Source organism: Vigna unguiculata, chromosome 3 (assembly GCF_004118075.2).
Source record: "Vigna unguiculata cultivar IT97K-499-35 chromosome 3, ASM411807v1, whole genome shotgun sequence".
Taxonomy (NCBI): Eukaryota; Viridiplantae; Streptophyta; class Magnoliopsida; order Fabales; family Fabaceae; genus Vigna; species Vigna unguiculata.
In genome coordinates, this window is record NC_040281.1 from 5,610,838 (window position 1) to 5,625,932 (window position 15,095).

Here is a 15,095-nt window from a genome sequence, read left to right on the forward strand (position 1 = left end):
TTATAATGTCTCTCATATTTTCTTTCCAACTTTTTTTCACTAAAGCAATAGCTTTGAATATTTTCTTATATAAAAAAGCACATAAATATTAAAGATTATAATGAGATAATATATATATATTTCAGGTAATAGTCCAAGTTGTTGATTATGATAGCATGTATGTGTATGTATGTGTGAGGAGTTTGGGTAGGGGTCAGAGAGAGTGGGTCATGCATTGTTCCATGAAATACAAACGCGTGGATGCATACAAGAGGGAGATTGGATGTATTGAGATGGTGAATGATGAATGATGGATGAGAATGCATGCATATCTGCTTTTATGCTTTTACTTGTCTATGTTGCATACCCATTCAGGGCACAAACTCACATGTTTTGTTCCTCCTCCACTTCTCATCATCCACGCCACCTCAACGTCATGTACATCAACTTAACATCTCAACCATACCACTGCTTCCACATCATCCATCGGATTCACATCATTTAGAAATTTGATTCACACACAAATATATATATTTGAAAATGTTGATGTATTAGAATAAGTTTTTAGTTGACACTTAATAAATTTTTGTTTTCATAATCGGTCCAAATATTTTGATTAAGTATGTCGAGATGATAGTTAGAGTTAATTATCACATTTAAAATATTGTCTTTTAAAGTACTTTATTTAATTTTGACTTTAAAAAGTGATATTATAGAGAATTAAAAAAGAAATGTACATCTAAATTATCATTTGTTTTAATTTTTAAGCAATGTTGAACTATTAGGTAAAGACAATATTTCACTAGCCCTCAACAAATAATTTAATCCATTATACTCAATAATTTCACATTACTTTAGATAAGTGGTCAATGGTAATTTAAATAACCTCTAAAATGTTTTTTTAAGAACCAAAATGAGATAAATATTTTAGACTTTAAAGCCAATGATACATTGTATGCGATGATTGACTCTGGCATATTGATTTTAGTAAAAAAATGTTTCTAGATTTTTAGTTTTAATTAGTATTTAGTTATTATTTTTATGCAATTAATTTGTTTTGGTGATTGTATTTTGTTTTTAACTTATATATTAAATAGAATAATGCAGTATCTTATGTTAAATTGTTGTTATGTACTTTTTCTTTTCAATGTGTATACTATGACACATGTTAATACATATAAAACAATACTTTAGTAAATAATAATTTTAAATATCATATTAATATACATCTCAATGAAGAATGTTAAATAATAATTTTAAATGACATTTAAATATAATTTAAACAATCTTAAAAAGTTAACATGACGTATTCATCTCAACATCGATGATCCAAAGAGTTAAGGGAGTAAAAATTTTGTAAATTGAAAATTTTGATTTTGAGAAAAAATAAACAAGGAAGAAAGGGAGCTATAACACACCCTTTTTTTTTTAATTGTGTTCAAAATATTTTCTTTTTTTTATTTTTTATCATGGATTCATGAGTTAATTAAACTCACAAAGATACAACCAGAATATATAATTTTTCGGAAGTAGAATCTGAACAAATTTTGGATTATGTAGTTTAAAATGTATTTTAAAAATATTCATTAAAGATAGAATGGTCATTTCATCTTCTATATGGAGGTGGACAAAGAAAGTATGGGGTGCTAGAAGAAAGTCCCTTGTTTAATGATACTAGTAATACACTCCAAGTCCTAACTCTTTACGGGCCAAGCTCAATCATCACATAGAAATAACAAAAATATAAAAATATAAAACACAAATATATTTGTGAGTGCGGTAGAGTTGCTCAATTTTGTCTCATGATATATTATCTAGGTCTAATTGAAGTCAACACATAATTGATTTTGTAACTCCAGTTTTGTTTCTAACAAGTTATTTAAATAAACATACATTAATTTCAATTCAAAATTTATAAGTTAATTATTTTTAAAATTTAATTGCTAAATATTATTCCAAATAATTATGTGTAATTCTAAATGCCAATAAAAGATTATGTAATTCTAAATAATAACTAATTTTCTATAACTTTAAAATCCATAGTTATAAGTATTTTTATGTAATTATTAATTTTCACATTTTAATGTATTCCAAAAATGTATTTTATTAAAAGTTTGAATAGCATTGTTAAACATAACTATATATGTATATTTTTATGATTAACTTCAAAAAAAAAACATACTTGATAAATATATTTATGTTCAAGGTAATTATCAATTTTATATCCTAATTTATTACATTAAAAATTAGAATAGCATTGCTAAAAAACATAGTCGTATAGTTCTAAATAAAACAATGCTTCATAAATATATGTATATTATAATGATTTTTACTTGATAGAATTACAAATGAGTCACAACTTTTCTGGGCTAACAATGAAGCCTCTCAATCTTGCATCAAACATAAACATTGCTATACACACTTCTTTTATGTTTTAATTAATAGATACTCAATCTTCTCATTTGTAAATAAATATATACTCGATCTTCTCATTTGTAAATAAATATTTAGATCTTTTAGCTTTTAACAACTGAAAACTCATTTTCTTTATATTTTTAATAAATTTCTTTTATTTAAAATTGTTATATTTACTAAAACTTAATTAAAAAAATTTAAGATTAAAATTTTAAAATATAAAAAGTTAAAGAGTTCTTATAGAAAAATGGAATGACTTAATTATTGAAAAATTTATCTCTCACTCTCCTAATACAACGAGTTAATATTTTTTTTTTTCATTTTTTTATTACATTACTACATCAAACAACATTTCGAAAAATGCTATGCTAATAAAGAAGAATTGTTTTGTTTAGTAAATAAGATTGGTGTTATTTCGTAATAAGGATATGATATTCAGGTAAACCAAACAGACCGTGGAGACTCTGATCCCGCGCTTATTCGAAGGCGGAAACAACCAAACACGGTGGCAGAGCCGAACCCAATAATGGACCCTATAATCCTTTCGGATGAAGAAGAAGACCCCTCAACGCCGTTCCCCTTCCGTTCAAAGAAACGCCGAACCGAACCGGACCCAAACCGCACCGTTTTGGTCATCGAAGATGACCCAACCCCTCAAAAATCCGTCACACCTTCTATCGTTCCCGAGACTCCAATGTCGGCGCTATTCGGTTCCGAGGTCGCAATCGTCAAATGCACCATGCCTTCCGATCCCACCGCTAGGGTTTCGCCTAACAAATTCTCCGGTCAATTCACTTTCTCTCTACCACTTTAGCTCTATAGCTCTTTCTTTTCTGTGCCCCATTCTTACTTTTCAAGATGCATTTTCCGTCATTTGTTTTCGTCTGGAACTCTAGCAATACTCATTTCCAGTGGTTGTTACAATATAGCACTGCCGTTACTTCTTTTACGGCTAATTAATTTACTATTTAATCATAATTTAGACTTGCATCGGTGGGGTACTTGTTTTGTCCGTGCTAATTTATCTTTGGGATTTCTAGTGGAGTTGAAATTTCTGTTCTTTATGATTGTTGTATGTTTTCTGCACAGTTTTGTTTATTCATTGTTTTTATTGGTCTGTGAGAAGGAACATTTTAAGCTGAACAGCTTGCATTATGTTTGTTTGTTGTTCAGGGATTAGTCAAATGATATGTTTGGAGTCGGATAATGAGTCCGAACACTGTGGAATGGACAAACGGGATGAGACTGAACCGAGAGATTCTGGAGGTATTTCGAATTCAATGGGGTCTGGAAATTCTCCTGGTGTGTTCTTCGAATCAGATAACACGTTGGGAAATTATGGAATGGACAAACGGGATGAGAATGAGGCTAGAGATTCAAGATGGACTTCAAATTCAGTGGCATCTGGAAGTTGTCTACATGTATGTTTGGAATCGGATAACGAGTTAGAAAATTGTCGAGCAGGTGAATGGGATGAAAATGAACCAAAAGAATCAATATGGAATTCAAAATCGTTGGGGTCCGGAAGTTCTCCAGGTATATGTTTGGAATCGGATAATGAGTTAGAAAATTTTGGAATGGGCAAACGAAATACGAATGAAGCAAGGGATTCACGATGGACTTCACATTCAATGGGGTCCGGAAGTTCTCCTGGTAAATGCTTGTTGATCAGTTACACTTTTTCTTCACTACCTGAAATGTTTTGTTTATTTGTTGTATGTAATTGGAAATTACAGAGAGGCACATTTCACATGAAAATGCTGCTCTAACTGAAATGCTTGCGAACAACCTTTCAAATCCAACTTCTTTACGAGTGGTTAGTTAAGTTATTTTATCATTATTTTCTGTGTTGTGTTTTTGCACATGTATATAATTCTTTTTCTTTATTTTATTTTCATCAATAATATGAAGTTTGTTTATCGTACTTGTATTTTCATCTTAGAGAATGTTATGCTATTTTATGGTTGCTGTAATCAGGAAAATATGGACGTGGAGAAGGAGAACACCAAAAATATGAAAAAGTCCAAAGTTCCTTCAAAGAACACAACCAAGGCAGCGGGGAAAACAAAAATGACAAAAGAAGAAAGAAGTCGCCTCATGGAGGAAAAGAAACTACAGAAAGAAGTGTGTTTCAGTCTATAGCTCTGATTACATTTTATGAATTATATCATTAAGAATATGATAGCTCATGAAAATTTATTCTTCAGCAAGAGAAGTTAAAAAAAGCTGCTCTAAAGGCTGAAGCTGCTGAACTGAAAAAAATTGAAAAAGAAAAGCAAAAATGGGAAAAGGGGAAGTTTGCAATAAAATCCATTGTGGCAGAAATTGATGCAAAGGTAGTTGAAGCAGGTTCGATTGGAGGTAGGTTATTAATATCTGAATACAAAAGTACATGATAGCATTTCTACGTAGTTTCTTTATTATGATTTTCTCTTAAAACTATTGTTCTCTTCCGTATCTAAATTCATAACTAGATAACAAAACTTAATGCAATTTCTTAGCTATGGCTTTCTTCATACAAAATTACTATTCCCTTGCTTCAGGACATCTGCTTACTAGGTTTGCTGAAAAAGGGCTTACATACCATATTACATCAAATCCAATCTCAGGGTCCATTTTGTGGACTATGAAAGTTCCTGAACAAATTTCACAGGTAATAAATGCCCTCAGTATTATTAAGTATTTCTCTACCCTTAATCTGTATCATTTTTTTATCTATTCTATATCCATGTCAGTTGCTTGCTATATAAAGTTTTCATTTCAATATTTTTTGTTTGTTTAAGTTCTAGATACATGTTATCATAGTAGTTAATAGATTTTTCTTATTAGTATCATAGTAGTTAACAGTGGATAGTGCCGTGGAGCACCTGCTCCCAGAAACACTGTAGTGGATAGTGAAATGACCACTTTTTTACCCTAAGTAGGTTTATATTACACAATACACACACACACATAGATGCTTTAAAATAAAGAATAAACACTTAAATATAAAACATATTTTGATTGAAACTTAAAGCTTCTTACTTATTTGACGATTACAATGAAGGAAATTAAATCAAACAAGTTTAGGCCTCTTAAGCTTAAAAATCACCTTCAGCTGAATTTTGGCCATTTCTTCCTTATCTTCATCAATTTCACCTCTCTTGTAAATATCTTCCTCCTCCCTTCCATTTTCATTTTCTACTTCTTCTTGGGAGGAGCTCTCCAAAGTCAAATCTTGAACATCAATTTATCTTCTTGGACAGTTTCCTCATCTCCATTAGCCATTTCTCCTGATAGCCACTCATTTTTTTCATCAACATCATTCAAGACCATGGCATCTGTCAGATCATGGTTATCAATGCTTTCCTTAAATGCTTGGCTGTATTTTATATAGACTAAATCTTGCAACTTTTGATTGGAATGTCTGCATCTCTCTTTAGAATAAATATATTTTGTAAAAAAGATTGTTAGTTTGACATTCTTACATGAAATTCTGTAAAATGAAGTAAGTTGATAATTGACATTCCAATTCCTCTCACAACAAGATGAACAAGATGAACAAGTTGAATTCAACTCTTTAATGGCCATTTTTTTAAATATGGGGTATGTGATCCGTAGTTATTTCACCATTCAGCTGTGGTACACTTATGTAGCTCTCCTTGTTGCACTGTGTTCGTCATCCTTGTTTGCAGATAGCCTCTCAATACACTTACGTAGCCCTCCATCATTCTCAATCATTTTGAAGTCTAGGATTGCCCTAGGTATACTGGAGATGGAGATAATGACCAGTTGTATGCAATTGGGTGTTGAAGTTGAAACTCCTATCCTCTATCAACTATGGCTTCTTTTCACTTGTCTACAAATTCATAATGTAGCCCGTTGCAGGTATTTTTCTAATTGTCAACCAACCTAAGAACTGAAAGTTCCCATAACATAACCATAAGTCAGTAAATCACACTGGCCCAAAAACTAGACATGAGCACCATGTTGGTTGCTCTTTTACCTTAAGTTATTTTAACTTCAATTACTCGTAATAAGTAAACACTTCTAAGGTTTTTTTTTAATATGCTACCCTTTTAATGTGAGGAAGGTTGTGGCAAGTCCATATCTAACCAACCCTGCCACCCTGCCTTGTTGGTGAGCGTGCTTATAGTATTCAATAGATAAACTTTTAATCCTGGGTAATGAGAACTTATATTTATTATCTGATTAAAACTTTTTTCTCTATATTTCAAAATCCAAATTTGATGAATATATTTGTGAGGATTCTTCTTTTATACTGATGTCAATTTCATTTATCATGTGCAGCTTTCTACTGAAAAAATTGAGATTCCATATGTCCTGCTCATTTATGAGGCTGACAAATTTTGTAATCTCGTCACGAATGATTCTCTTTTTGATCAACTCTCTAGCATTCGAAGTCTTTATCCGTCTTATACAGTTTGTTACCTCACCAATAGGTTATTGGCTTACATTAATAAAAGGTGAGTGATATATTAAAACTTTCTTAATACTTCAATTCTACCATCAATAGTTTTTTTGCTTAGTGTGCTGTGTTGATATATTGTGTGCATTTTATATATGCTAATTCATCTTCAGGACCAGACAATTTAATTAGTTTTAATCAAACTCCCGAAACTAATTAAGTGATCTGAGAATCTTGAAAATGTACCTCATTTTCTATTTTGAACGTTTATTTTAAATACAAGATTGACTTGAGTTGCTTACAGTATAACATTTTTTATTTCATCATATTTTGTTGAAACTTTGTTTTTTATGATTGGCCAGGGAACAGGATAAATATAAGAACCCTGAAAACAATAGTTGTTGGAGACGTCCACCTATCGAGGAGGTTGAATAACTGGCCCTTTCATCATCAAATTACAAGGAATAGTTCATGTTTAAATTTTTTACCTTCTTTAACCATGTCTATCATTTTTATTTTAAATTGTCTTGTAGGTTCTGGCAAAACTAACGACTAATTTCAACAAAGTACATTCCAGGCAGTGTGTAGATGAGGCTGAACTGGCTGAACATGTTGTTGGTTTGACATGCAGTTTGGCATCATGTCAGTTCAGGTACTTGATGCCAGTATTTTTTGTATTGAATTGGTGTCTTGTCAATCTTGGAAGGAGAACAGTTTTATATGCAATACTTCTCCATGTAAAACCAGTTATGCAGAATTCATTGAAGGATAAAATTTGATATGTCTACAGACTATTTTCTATTTCTATTTTTTTTTAAATTTACCGTTTTCTTTAAATTTGCAATAAAGCATTTTAATTTCTAGTTTTCAAGAACAACTTAAATGTACAAGAACTGGTGGTGTCTGGAAGACATAATACCTGCCTGCATTTTCTTTAAGACTGAAAACATGTCCCTTGTATGATTTATCTTTTTCTCCTGTTACACCGTTTTTTGTCTATTTAAACTGCAGAAAGAAGTTAACCCGGTTATCTGTATATGCAAATGGAGCCCTTATTCCAAAGGACTGTGTTGACCGAAATTTAATAAAGAAATCTTTGTGGTGAGTGATGTTGACGTTGTTATATTGCATAGAAAAAGCTAGCATTTATTACTTAAAACAGAAAGTATGAATTGAATTTAATATTTTTTTCTTTTAGTAATTAGGATAATTATTTGGCTGAATCATTCAAAGGATTTGTAATCTTTTTCTATTGCATATATTCTTCGAAACCAATAGCTGACTATTTGTATTACTCAATACTCATTGCCAGTAGTTCTTACCTTGTTTTCTTTGATTGATTTTGTTTTTATCCACTCATGTACTTGATATCTGTTATATCTTGTCGACTTGTTTGTTTAAGAGTTAGATTGTCTAGATACCCAATTAATGGTCACTGTTCTTTCTTTCTCATTTTTTTTTTTTTTGTATTTACAATATTGACAAGATTGAAAATGGTAATAAGTGATATGACTTCCAAGTTGGTAATAATTTAAGCAATGTAGTTTGTACTACGGCGTTTATTGTTTGAATTGAAATGACTTCATAACAAACTTCACAATTAGATTCTATGCTGTCACATTAAAGGCAAGTAATTGTTTAGCTATATAACCGTGCAGATAATGGTGAAGGGAAAATTGAAGGAATTTTTTAATTATTTTTCTTGTTCACAATTTTTTATAAGGAACACTTGGCATCTTTCGTTACTTAAAATATATTTAACAAGGTATATGATATGCAGATGGGCTGAGCGTTTGATGAAATTGGTTTTAAGGGTTAATGAGGTAGTTAGAAAAGTGCGTTCTTTTAATGTATTAATATGTTTAGTGACTTGATGTGTTTGGTTAGAGGAGAATATGAACTAGCTTGTTATTTAATTTTAATTTGGGGAGAGAGTTCTTTTATTACTTTGCGGATGAGCGTTGGTGCGACAGTTAGGTTATTGGAAGTAATGTTGCGTACATCTACCCTCATGGCCTCACCCGATCGGTTAGGTGGGAGCCTTGTGCCTTGTATGGGTTACTCTTTCGTAGTTTGCCATCGACCTTGGGCATTTTAGGTTGGGGTTTATTACTTAATTTAAATTTAAGCTGAAGACCCTACTTAGATAGTGAGATTCTGCAGCTTCTCTCTTATTCATTCAAGATCAAGTATAAATGTTCCTCATTTTTGCGATCCATTTCTCTTTTCTATCAAAATGTTGTTTTCAAATCTACAAAATAGAAAAAGACGAAAACCAAAGGAAATTACTGCTTGGTGGCCTGTGTTATTTTGTATGTGATATATTTGTATATTTCTCATTTCTGCCACTCACTTATTTGATACTGAATCTTTTGTAGAAGAAATGTTTTGATACTCAGATGACCTAAAATATTTAGTTTTTTATTGTTTAGTGTACTCAGTCAACAATATTCTAAAACATTTATGTAGTATTGATACTTATAAGTCATTCTCTTTGATTGTGGAGTCAATGGGGCTTGAGCAATAAATATGTCACGCAGCACTGCTGTCTAATCCGTGTATTCCTCACCTTGACTTCCATGATCAGGTTAAAAGGTTTGGTTTCTATCCCCAAGGTTCAGCCACGATTTGCTATTGCTATCTGGAAGAAATACCCAACCATGAAGTCGCTCTTAAGTGTTTATATGGATCCTAGTAAATCGGTATGCGTTGTTAATATTTACTTTGTTTTCTTTGACCTTCCTGATTTGATTGCAGTAAATTTGGCCACTAAGAAATGTCATCTGTTTGACATCTTTTAGTTCCTTTCTTTACAAATAATTGCTGATTAAAGAAAGGATGACAAGTTATGAGAAGGAAAAATAAGATTCTGGTTTTATTGGCACAGGAACATGAGAAGGAATTTTTACTTAAAGACTTGATGACAGAAGGTTTGGTTGGTGGTGACCGAAGGCTAGGTGAGGTTTGTTCAAAGAGGGTATATAGAATTCTAATGGCGCAAAGTGGATCCATTAGAACCGATGATGTCGAGAATGGTGCCGATTTCTTTGAACGTCAATTATGAAGAGCTTTCCCTTGTATGTTAACTCTCTCTAACAAAGGCTGTCTAATGTGAATATGAAACGTGTCAACCTTTTAGATCTTTAATAGATTTTTACATTTATAAGAAACTTAAATATATTATTAATATTTATATTAGTGATAAATTATGTGACATTTTCTCATCCCTAATGAAGTTATGGTGCTGATTGATTATTATCGGGTGATAAAATGAAGTTAGTCATAAAAAATTAACATTAAATGAACAACTTTATATCTATTATTACTCCCTTTTTATGTTGTGATTGTATTTGTACAACATAATTTAACTAAAATGTAGGAAGAGAAAGAGAAATTTAAGATAGATGATGACAGAGAGAGATAAAGAAAAAAAGATTGGTTCGCATATCTTCATCATGGGAAAAAATGATTTAAATAATTATAAATACACAAGAAAGCATTCAGACTTAAGTCAACAAGAATTAGAACAGAAATTAGAAAATCACATGTGGTGGCTCAATTTCTGAACTGGGAGTAGAGGCTTGATAGTTTGTCTGGATGAAGGCGAAAATCCAATGCAGAAAAGGACTTACGCAATGGACCAATTTCATTGCCTTCATTGCGATTGATCATATCAATTATTGAGGCTTGTAAAAGGGTATAGTTTTTTATGTTCTTAAGAGCATTAGGATGGCCCTCTGTTTTAGGAGATTTTCTCACACTGGAGAGAAAAACTGGGGATATAGATGCATCCATGCTCGTGCTCCTCTCCTTCATAAAATCTGACCATGTCTTGCTTTCACTTTTTTCAATTTCTTCACCTTTCATGTCTTGTGCCACACTCTTCTGTTGTCACAACCAAAACCTCACAGGTTATAAATAGATAGCACAACCATATAACAAAATAGTCCCTTAAATAAGCAAATTAAAGCAGCATGATCAAAGTGTTTAGTTGGATATATTGTAAAGCTTACCCCTTTCAATGATGATTCGGAGTCTCTCCTGCTTTGTTCAGAAGTATTGTTCTTTCGTGATTGGTTCATGTTGCATGCACTTGTTTGAAATACATGCCCTTTGTTTTTCAGACCCTTTCGCCTTAATTTGTCATGAAAAAGCATGTTATCAATTTCAAGAGCACATAATTACTTCTACACTTGTTGTCTAGCACTATTGATAATGAATAATAAATGATAAGATTAGGCCAACCAATCTCATTGTACCTTTTTCGTCTTTTTGTTTGTGAGTATTCATCCTCGTCTTTGTATATTACTGCTAAAGCTGAAACGTCACATGCTAATGGACTTGACTTGAAAAACTATATACAATGGTAAACACTTATTATATTGCAATTTGAGATAATATGATTTTGGGACACACTGATGTAATATATAGGAAATTATATTAGTTCTTATTACATAAGGAAAATAGAAGTATATAGGTATGAGACTTGAAAATTAATTTATATAACACAAAATCCTTGCTAACTGCAAATACCAATAGACTAATTCAGGACTTGATCTTGTTGCCAATCAATAATATATATGCAGCAAATTTAATGATGAAGATCTTATACTTAGTCTTCAGGTTTAAAAGAAAATGTGAATTTAGTTCATTATCTATTTCTGAAATTTGACTAGAAGTATAAGAATCGCAAAAGCTAGAAATATTTTTTAAAGACTGGCTTTAACTTCTTAAATATTAAGAAAATTGTCAAATACATTAACATCTTTTAAGAGTTGTTGTATAATTCATTCAGTATAAAAAGGTAGATGAAACAAAATTGATGAAACTGCACATGTAACTGACTTGGCTTTGAAGAGCAGAAGCAGCTGTGGCACGTGCATGAGAGTCTAGATGAAGAAGTGTAGTCAAGAGAGAAGAAGCAGAGGAAGGAAAATCCTTAAAGTTTTCGTCATAGTTAGCTTTGTAATGTAGTGGTGGAAATAAGCTTGTCGTTAGCTTCCTTCTCATCCAATAATCCGCAGAAGGTGTACCACAAAGTTTGAAGATCATGTGAAGTTGTTCAACCTACATGCACAAACAAAAGTGTTTAATACAATATCACACTCCATACAAAAGTTGTTATTTAATACAATAAAATATAATTAGACATTATAGATATTACGATAAAAGATTTAAATTTAACTCAACTTCATAAAATCGACTCATTAAGGTGATATTGTCTTAGTTATAGTCGAGGTGGGATCTCAACACACCCTTAAACACACCCTTACACTTACATTGAGAACATCATGAGCGGGTGTCTAATAACAAGTGGCACGAAATGTCCAAATCTCAACTACAATATACTTTTATAGTTCTGATATACCGTATGTCCAAATCTCAACTACAATAGACTTTTATAGTTCTGATACCGTATTAAGATAGTGTGTTTAAGTTTAACTAAATCATACAAAACCTATTAATTGAGAGTTTACCAAATGCATTCATGCATTCAAACAATTCATATTCCAGACTTAGAATACGCAAATGATATCTGAACCATCCAAGAATGTGATTTATCATTGCTTGAATATATGAGCTTAGATGAATCATCATTGTGTATGTTATCTAAGCTAAAAAATCTCACCATTTTGTTACAATGCAAGTGAAGTCTTACCTCTGTTCTCCCAGGCATAAGTGGCCTTCCAAGGAACATCTCAGCCAACAAGCACCCTGCACTCCATAGATCAATTTCATATCCATAATCTGTTGAACCCAAAAGAAGTTCAGGAGCTCTATACCAAAGTGTCACCACTCGATTTGTGAAAGGCCCTTCAGGTTTCATAGCAAAAGAATTTGCTAACCCAAAATCTGCAATTTTTAGCACTCCCTTTTTGTCTACCAACAAGTTGGAAGGTTTAATATCTCTATGCATAACTCCTCTCTCATGACAGTGCTGTAGCCCCAGAAGCAATTGCTGCATATAACACTTGATCTGCATAAATTACAATACCAACAACATGAACAACATAAACAACATAAATTACAATAGGATTAAATATGTCTTTTTATCCCTTAACTTTCAGTGAAAATTAGAATTGGTCCATCTTTGAAACTTTGGTCCAATTTAGTCTCTCAACTTTAAAAAATGCATGGATTTAGTCATTTTAACTGAATTTTGTTAAATTTATTTGACGTTTTAAATACGTTTTATGATAACATTTGAGTTATTTACACCATTTAATACATTTCCGCTTCAATGTTAGTTAAGAAACACATTTGAAACGTCAAATAAACTTAACAAACTTCAGTTAAAAAGATTAATTCTATGCATTTCTAAAAATGGAGGACTAAACTGGTTCAAAATTTCAATTCAATTTTCATTGAAAGTCAAGGGATAAAAGCATATTTAACTCGTTAATTACAATACCATGATGCATCAAAGTTAAAGTTTGGATGAAAATGAAACCTGTGGTTCAGTGAGTTTATCCGTAGGACGAGAGATGATTGTAGTAAGATCAGAGTGCATGTAACGAAAAACAAGATAAAGACTATACTGCATCCTTGATGTTGCAAGTCCTTTGAGTTTGATGACATTGGGATGATCCAGCTTCTGCAGAATCATTATCTCTCTTGCCATAAACTTTATGCTTTCAGGATCTGATGTGTCAAACCTTACCTTCTTCAAAGCAACAATCTTTCCACTCTCCTTATCTCTCGCTTTGTATACATTGCTATAGGTTCCATGCCCCACCTGCAACCCCAAAATCACAACTTCAGACAACTACAACTCATCACAAACATAGCTATGTCTTATAGTTTTAATATTATCAACTAATTAATCAATGTTACTCACATGCAACTTTACACACACGTGTTTAGAAAATGAAATGTAGATGTTACTTTTTTATTTGCCTTTTTTGTGTACAAAGTAACAAATGTAATCAAGATTATTCTAATAAAATAGCTCTAGAAAGTAACACTCATGCATATATATAGTTGATAAAAGTGTAATCAATGTAATAATGTAAATGATAGATAAATTTTTCAAAAGGAAAGATTATAATTTGGATAATGATACTTTAACTCACTTTTTTTTATCTCACTTTTAACCTATCATTATAATCACTATTAGATCATCACATCACTAAAAAGAATCAAAATAAACTATTTAACGATGATTGAAGTAGTGAATTGAAAGTAGGTCAAAAAAGTGAGTAAAAATATCATTATCGTTATAATTTAGAAGTGTATATTGGTATCTACCTTTCCAAGTTTTTCATAGGAATCAACACTCTTGGGAACCAAGCTTTCCAACACGTTTGGTGGGATATTATCAACTAGCCATTTTGGCCAACCCTCCACAGACTCAGAGGGTGCACCAATATTCTTCTTTTCATGAGATTTCTGAGGAACATTCTCACCAACCTCATCATTCTTGTTATCGTTTCTAGCAACACCCTTTGCCTCACTATTACTATTATCTCTTTCTTTTTCATTCGACACTACTCTTTCTATCTTTTCTTTCAACCTGTTTGATGAATGCTCCTTGTTGTGGTTGTGAGTCACTGATTTGGTTGCATCTTCTTTGTTTCGTTTCAACCTTCTCTCAGCGTTCCCACGAGGAGAATATGTGGAGTTAACGCATCCCATATCGAACGATGAATCGAAACTGCAATATTTTTGTTTACGTCGTAACAAGAGATCACAATGTACTATGTAGTAGTATATAAGTACAAATTTAACTAAACACTATAATATTAAAAAATTATAAAAATAAATGCTAACCAAATTGTTAATCTTTTATGCAGATATCATTACATCCCTTAATTTAAAAACAAAAAACAAAAAAAAACTAGTCTTTTCAATTTTGAAAAAGTACATTTTTAGTTTTTTTAATTGGTGTGAAATCTCTAAGCTCTAAACTCAAAGAAATCAAACTTTTGAAAATTTGAGGAAATAGACGGTATAAAATATAAGAAATTAAATATTTAAATGAATAAAGGGAAAAAATGGTTGATACAATTAAATGGAAAGTTTTTGGCCGGCACAAGAGTGGGAATTGAAATATAGGAAGTAACTATGTTGGTGGTGTGGGATAGATAGTTTTCTCCGTCAACAATGATTTGGTTCGGACTAATTCATCACCAAAGCTACACCAAGTTTTACATTGTTTTCTGTCTTTTTATGATGCGCACTATTTCTTTATTTTAAAAAATCGCTACTATGCAATAAATTAAAAAGAAGCCACAAATAATTAGAAAAAACATAATGCAAGCTACTCGAAAATAACAGGCCTGAAATTCTTATT

At 31.6% G+C, this 15,095-nt stretch overlaps 2 protein-coding genes across 3 annotated transcripts; one reads left to right on the plus strand and one right to left on the minus strand.

Annotated features, from left to right (window-relative positions):
- Positions 1 to 2,810: 2,810 nt before the first annotated feature.
- On the plus strand, positions 2,811 to 11,753 carry LOC114176018 (crossover junction endonuclease EME1B-like). Of its 2 annotated transcripts, XM_028060912.1 has the most exons (13): positions 2,811 to 3,179; positions 3,568 to 4,047; positions 4,131 to 4,210; positions 4,372 to 4,518; positions 4,602 to 4,755; positions 4,938 to 5,047; positions 6,685 to 6,860; positions 7,165 to 7,228; positions 7,336 to 7,454; positions 7,814 to 7,903; positions 9,390 to 9,504; positions 9,690 to 9,879; positions 11,665 to 11,753. In XM_028060912.1, exons 1-12 carry the CDS (start codon positions 2,921 to 2,923, stop codon positions 9,864 to 9,866), a joined length of 1,971 nt encoding a protein of 656 aa, XP_027916713.1. In that variant the 5' UTR covers positions 2,811 to 2,920; the 3' UTR covers positions 9,867 to 9,879; positions 11,665 to 11,753. The 2 variants fall into 2 exon arrangements, with proteins under 2 accessions (XP_027916713.1, XP_027916712.1); XM_028060911.1 differs by lacking the exon at positions 11,665 to 11,753 and having other exon boundaries at positions 9,690 to 10,018.
- LOC114176019 (probable serine/threonine-protein kinase At1g54610) lies at positions 10,250 to 13,538 on the minus strand. The gene is made up of 6 exons (XM_028060913.1): positions 13,254 to 13,538; positions 12,462 to 12,779; positions 11,648 to 11,869; positions 11,062 to 11,156; positions 10,816 to 10,936; positions 10,250 to 10,687 (listed from the first exon to the last, which is right to left on the minus strand). The coding sequence occupies exons 1-6, from the start codon at positions 13,422 to 13,424 to the stop codon at positions 10,358 to 10,360; spliced, it is 1,257 nt and encodes a 418-aa protein (XP_027916714.1). The 5' UTR covers positions 13,425 to 13,538; the 3' UTR covers positions 10,250 to 10,357.
- Positions 13,539 to 15,095: the final 1,557 nt, after the last annotated feature.

Coding starts and splice junctions, on each gene's coding strand:
- LOC114176019 (XM_028060913.1), bottom strand. CDS start 13,424: ATGGCAAGAGAGATAATGATTCTGCAGAAGCTGGATCATCCCAATGTC. Junction 12,780..13,253: donor ATAAACTCACTGAACCACAG/GTTTCATTTTCA, acceptor TAATTTATGCAG/ATCAAGTGTTATATGCAGCA. Junction 10,688..10,815: donor CCGAATCATCATTGAAAGGG/GTAAGCTTTACA, acceptor TTGTGACAACAG/AAGAGTGTGGCACAAGACAT.
- LOC114176018 (XM_028060912.1), top strand. CDS start 2,921: ATGGACCCTATAATCCTTTCGGATGAAGAAGAAGACCCCTCAACGCCG. Junction 7,229..7,335: donor GACGTCCACCTATCGAGGAG/GTTGAATAACTG, acceptor ATTGTCTTGTAG/GTTCTGGCAAAACTAACGAC. Junction 9,505..9,689: donor ATATGGATCCTAGTAAATCG/GTATGCGTTGTT, acceptor TTATTGGCACAG/GAACATGAGAAGGAATTTTT.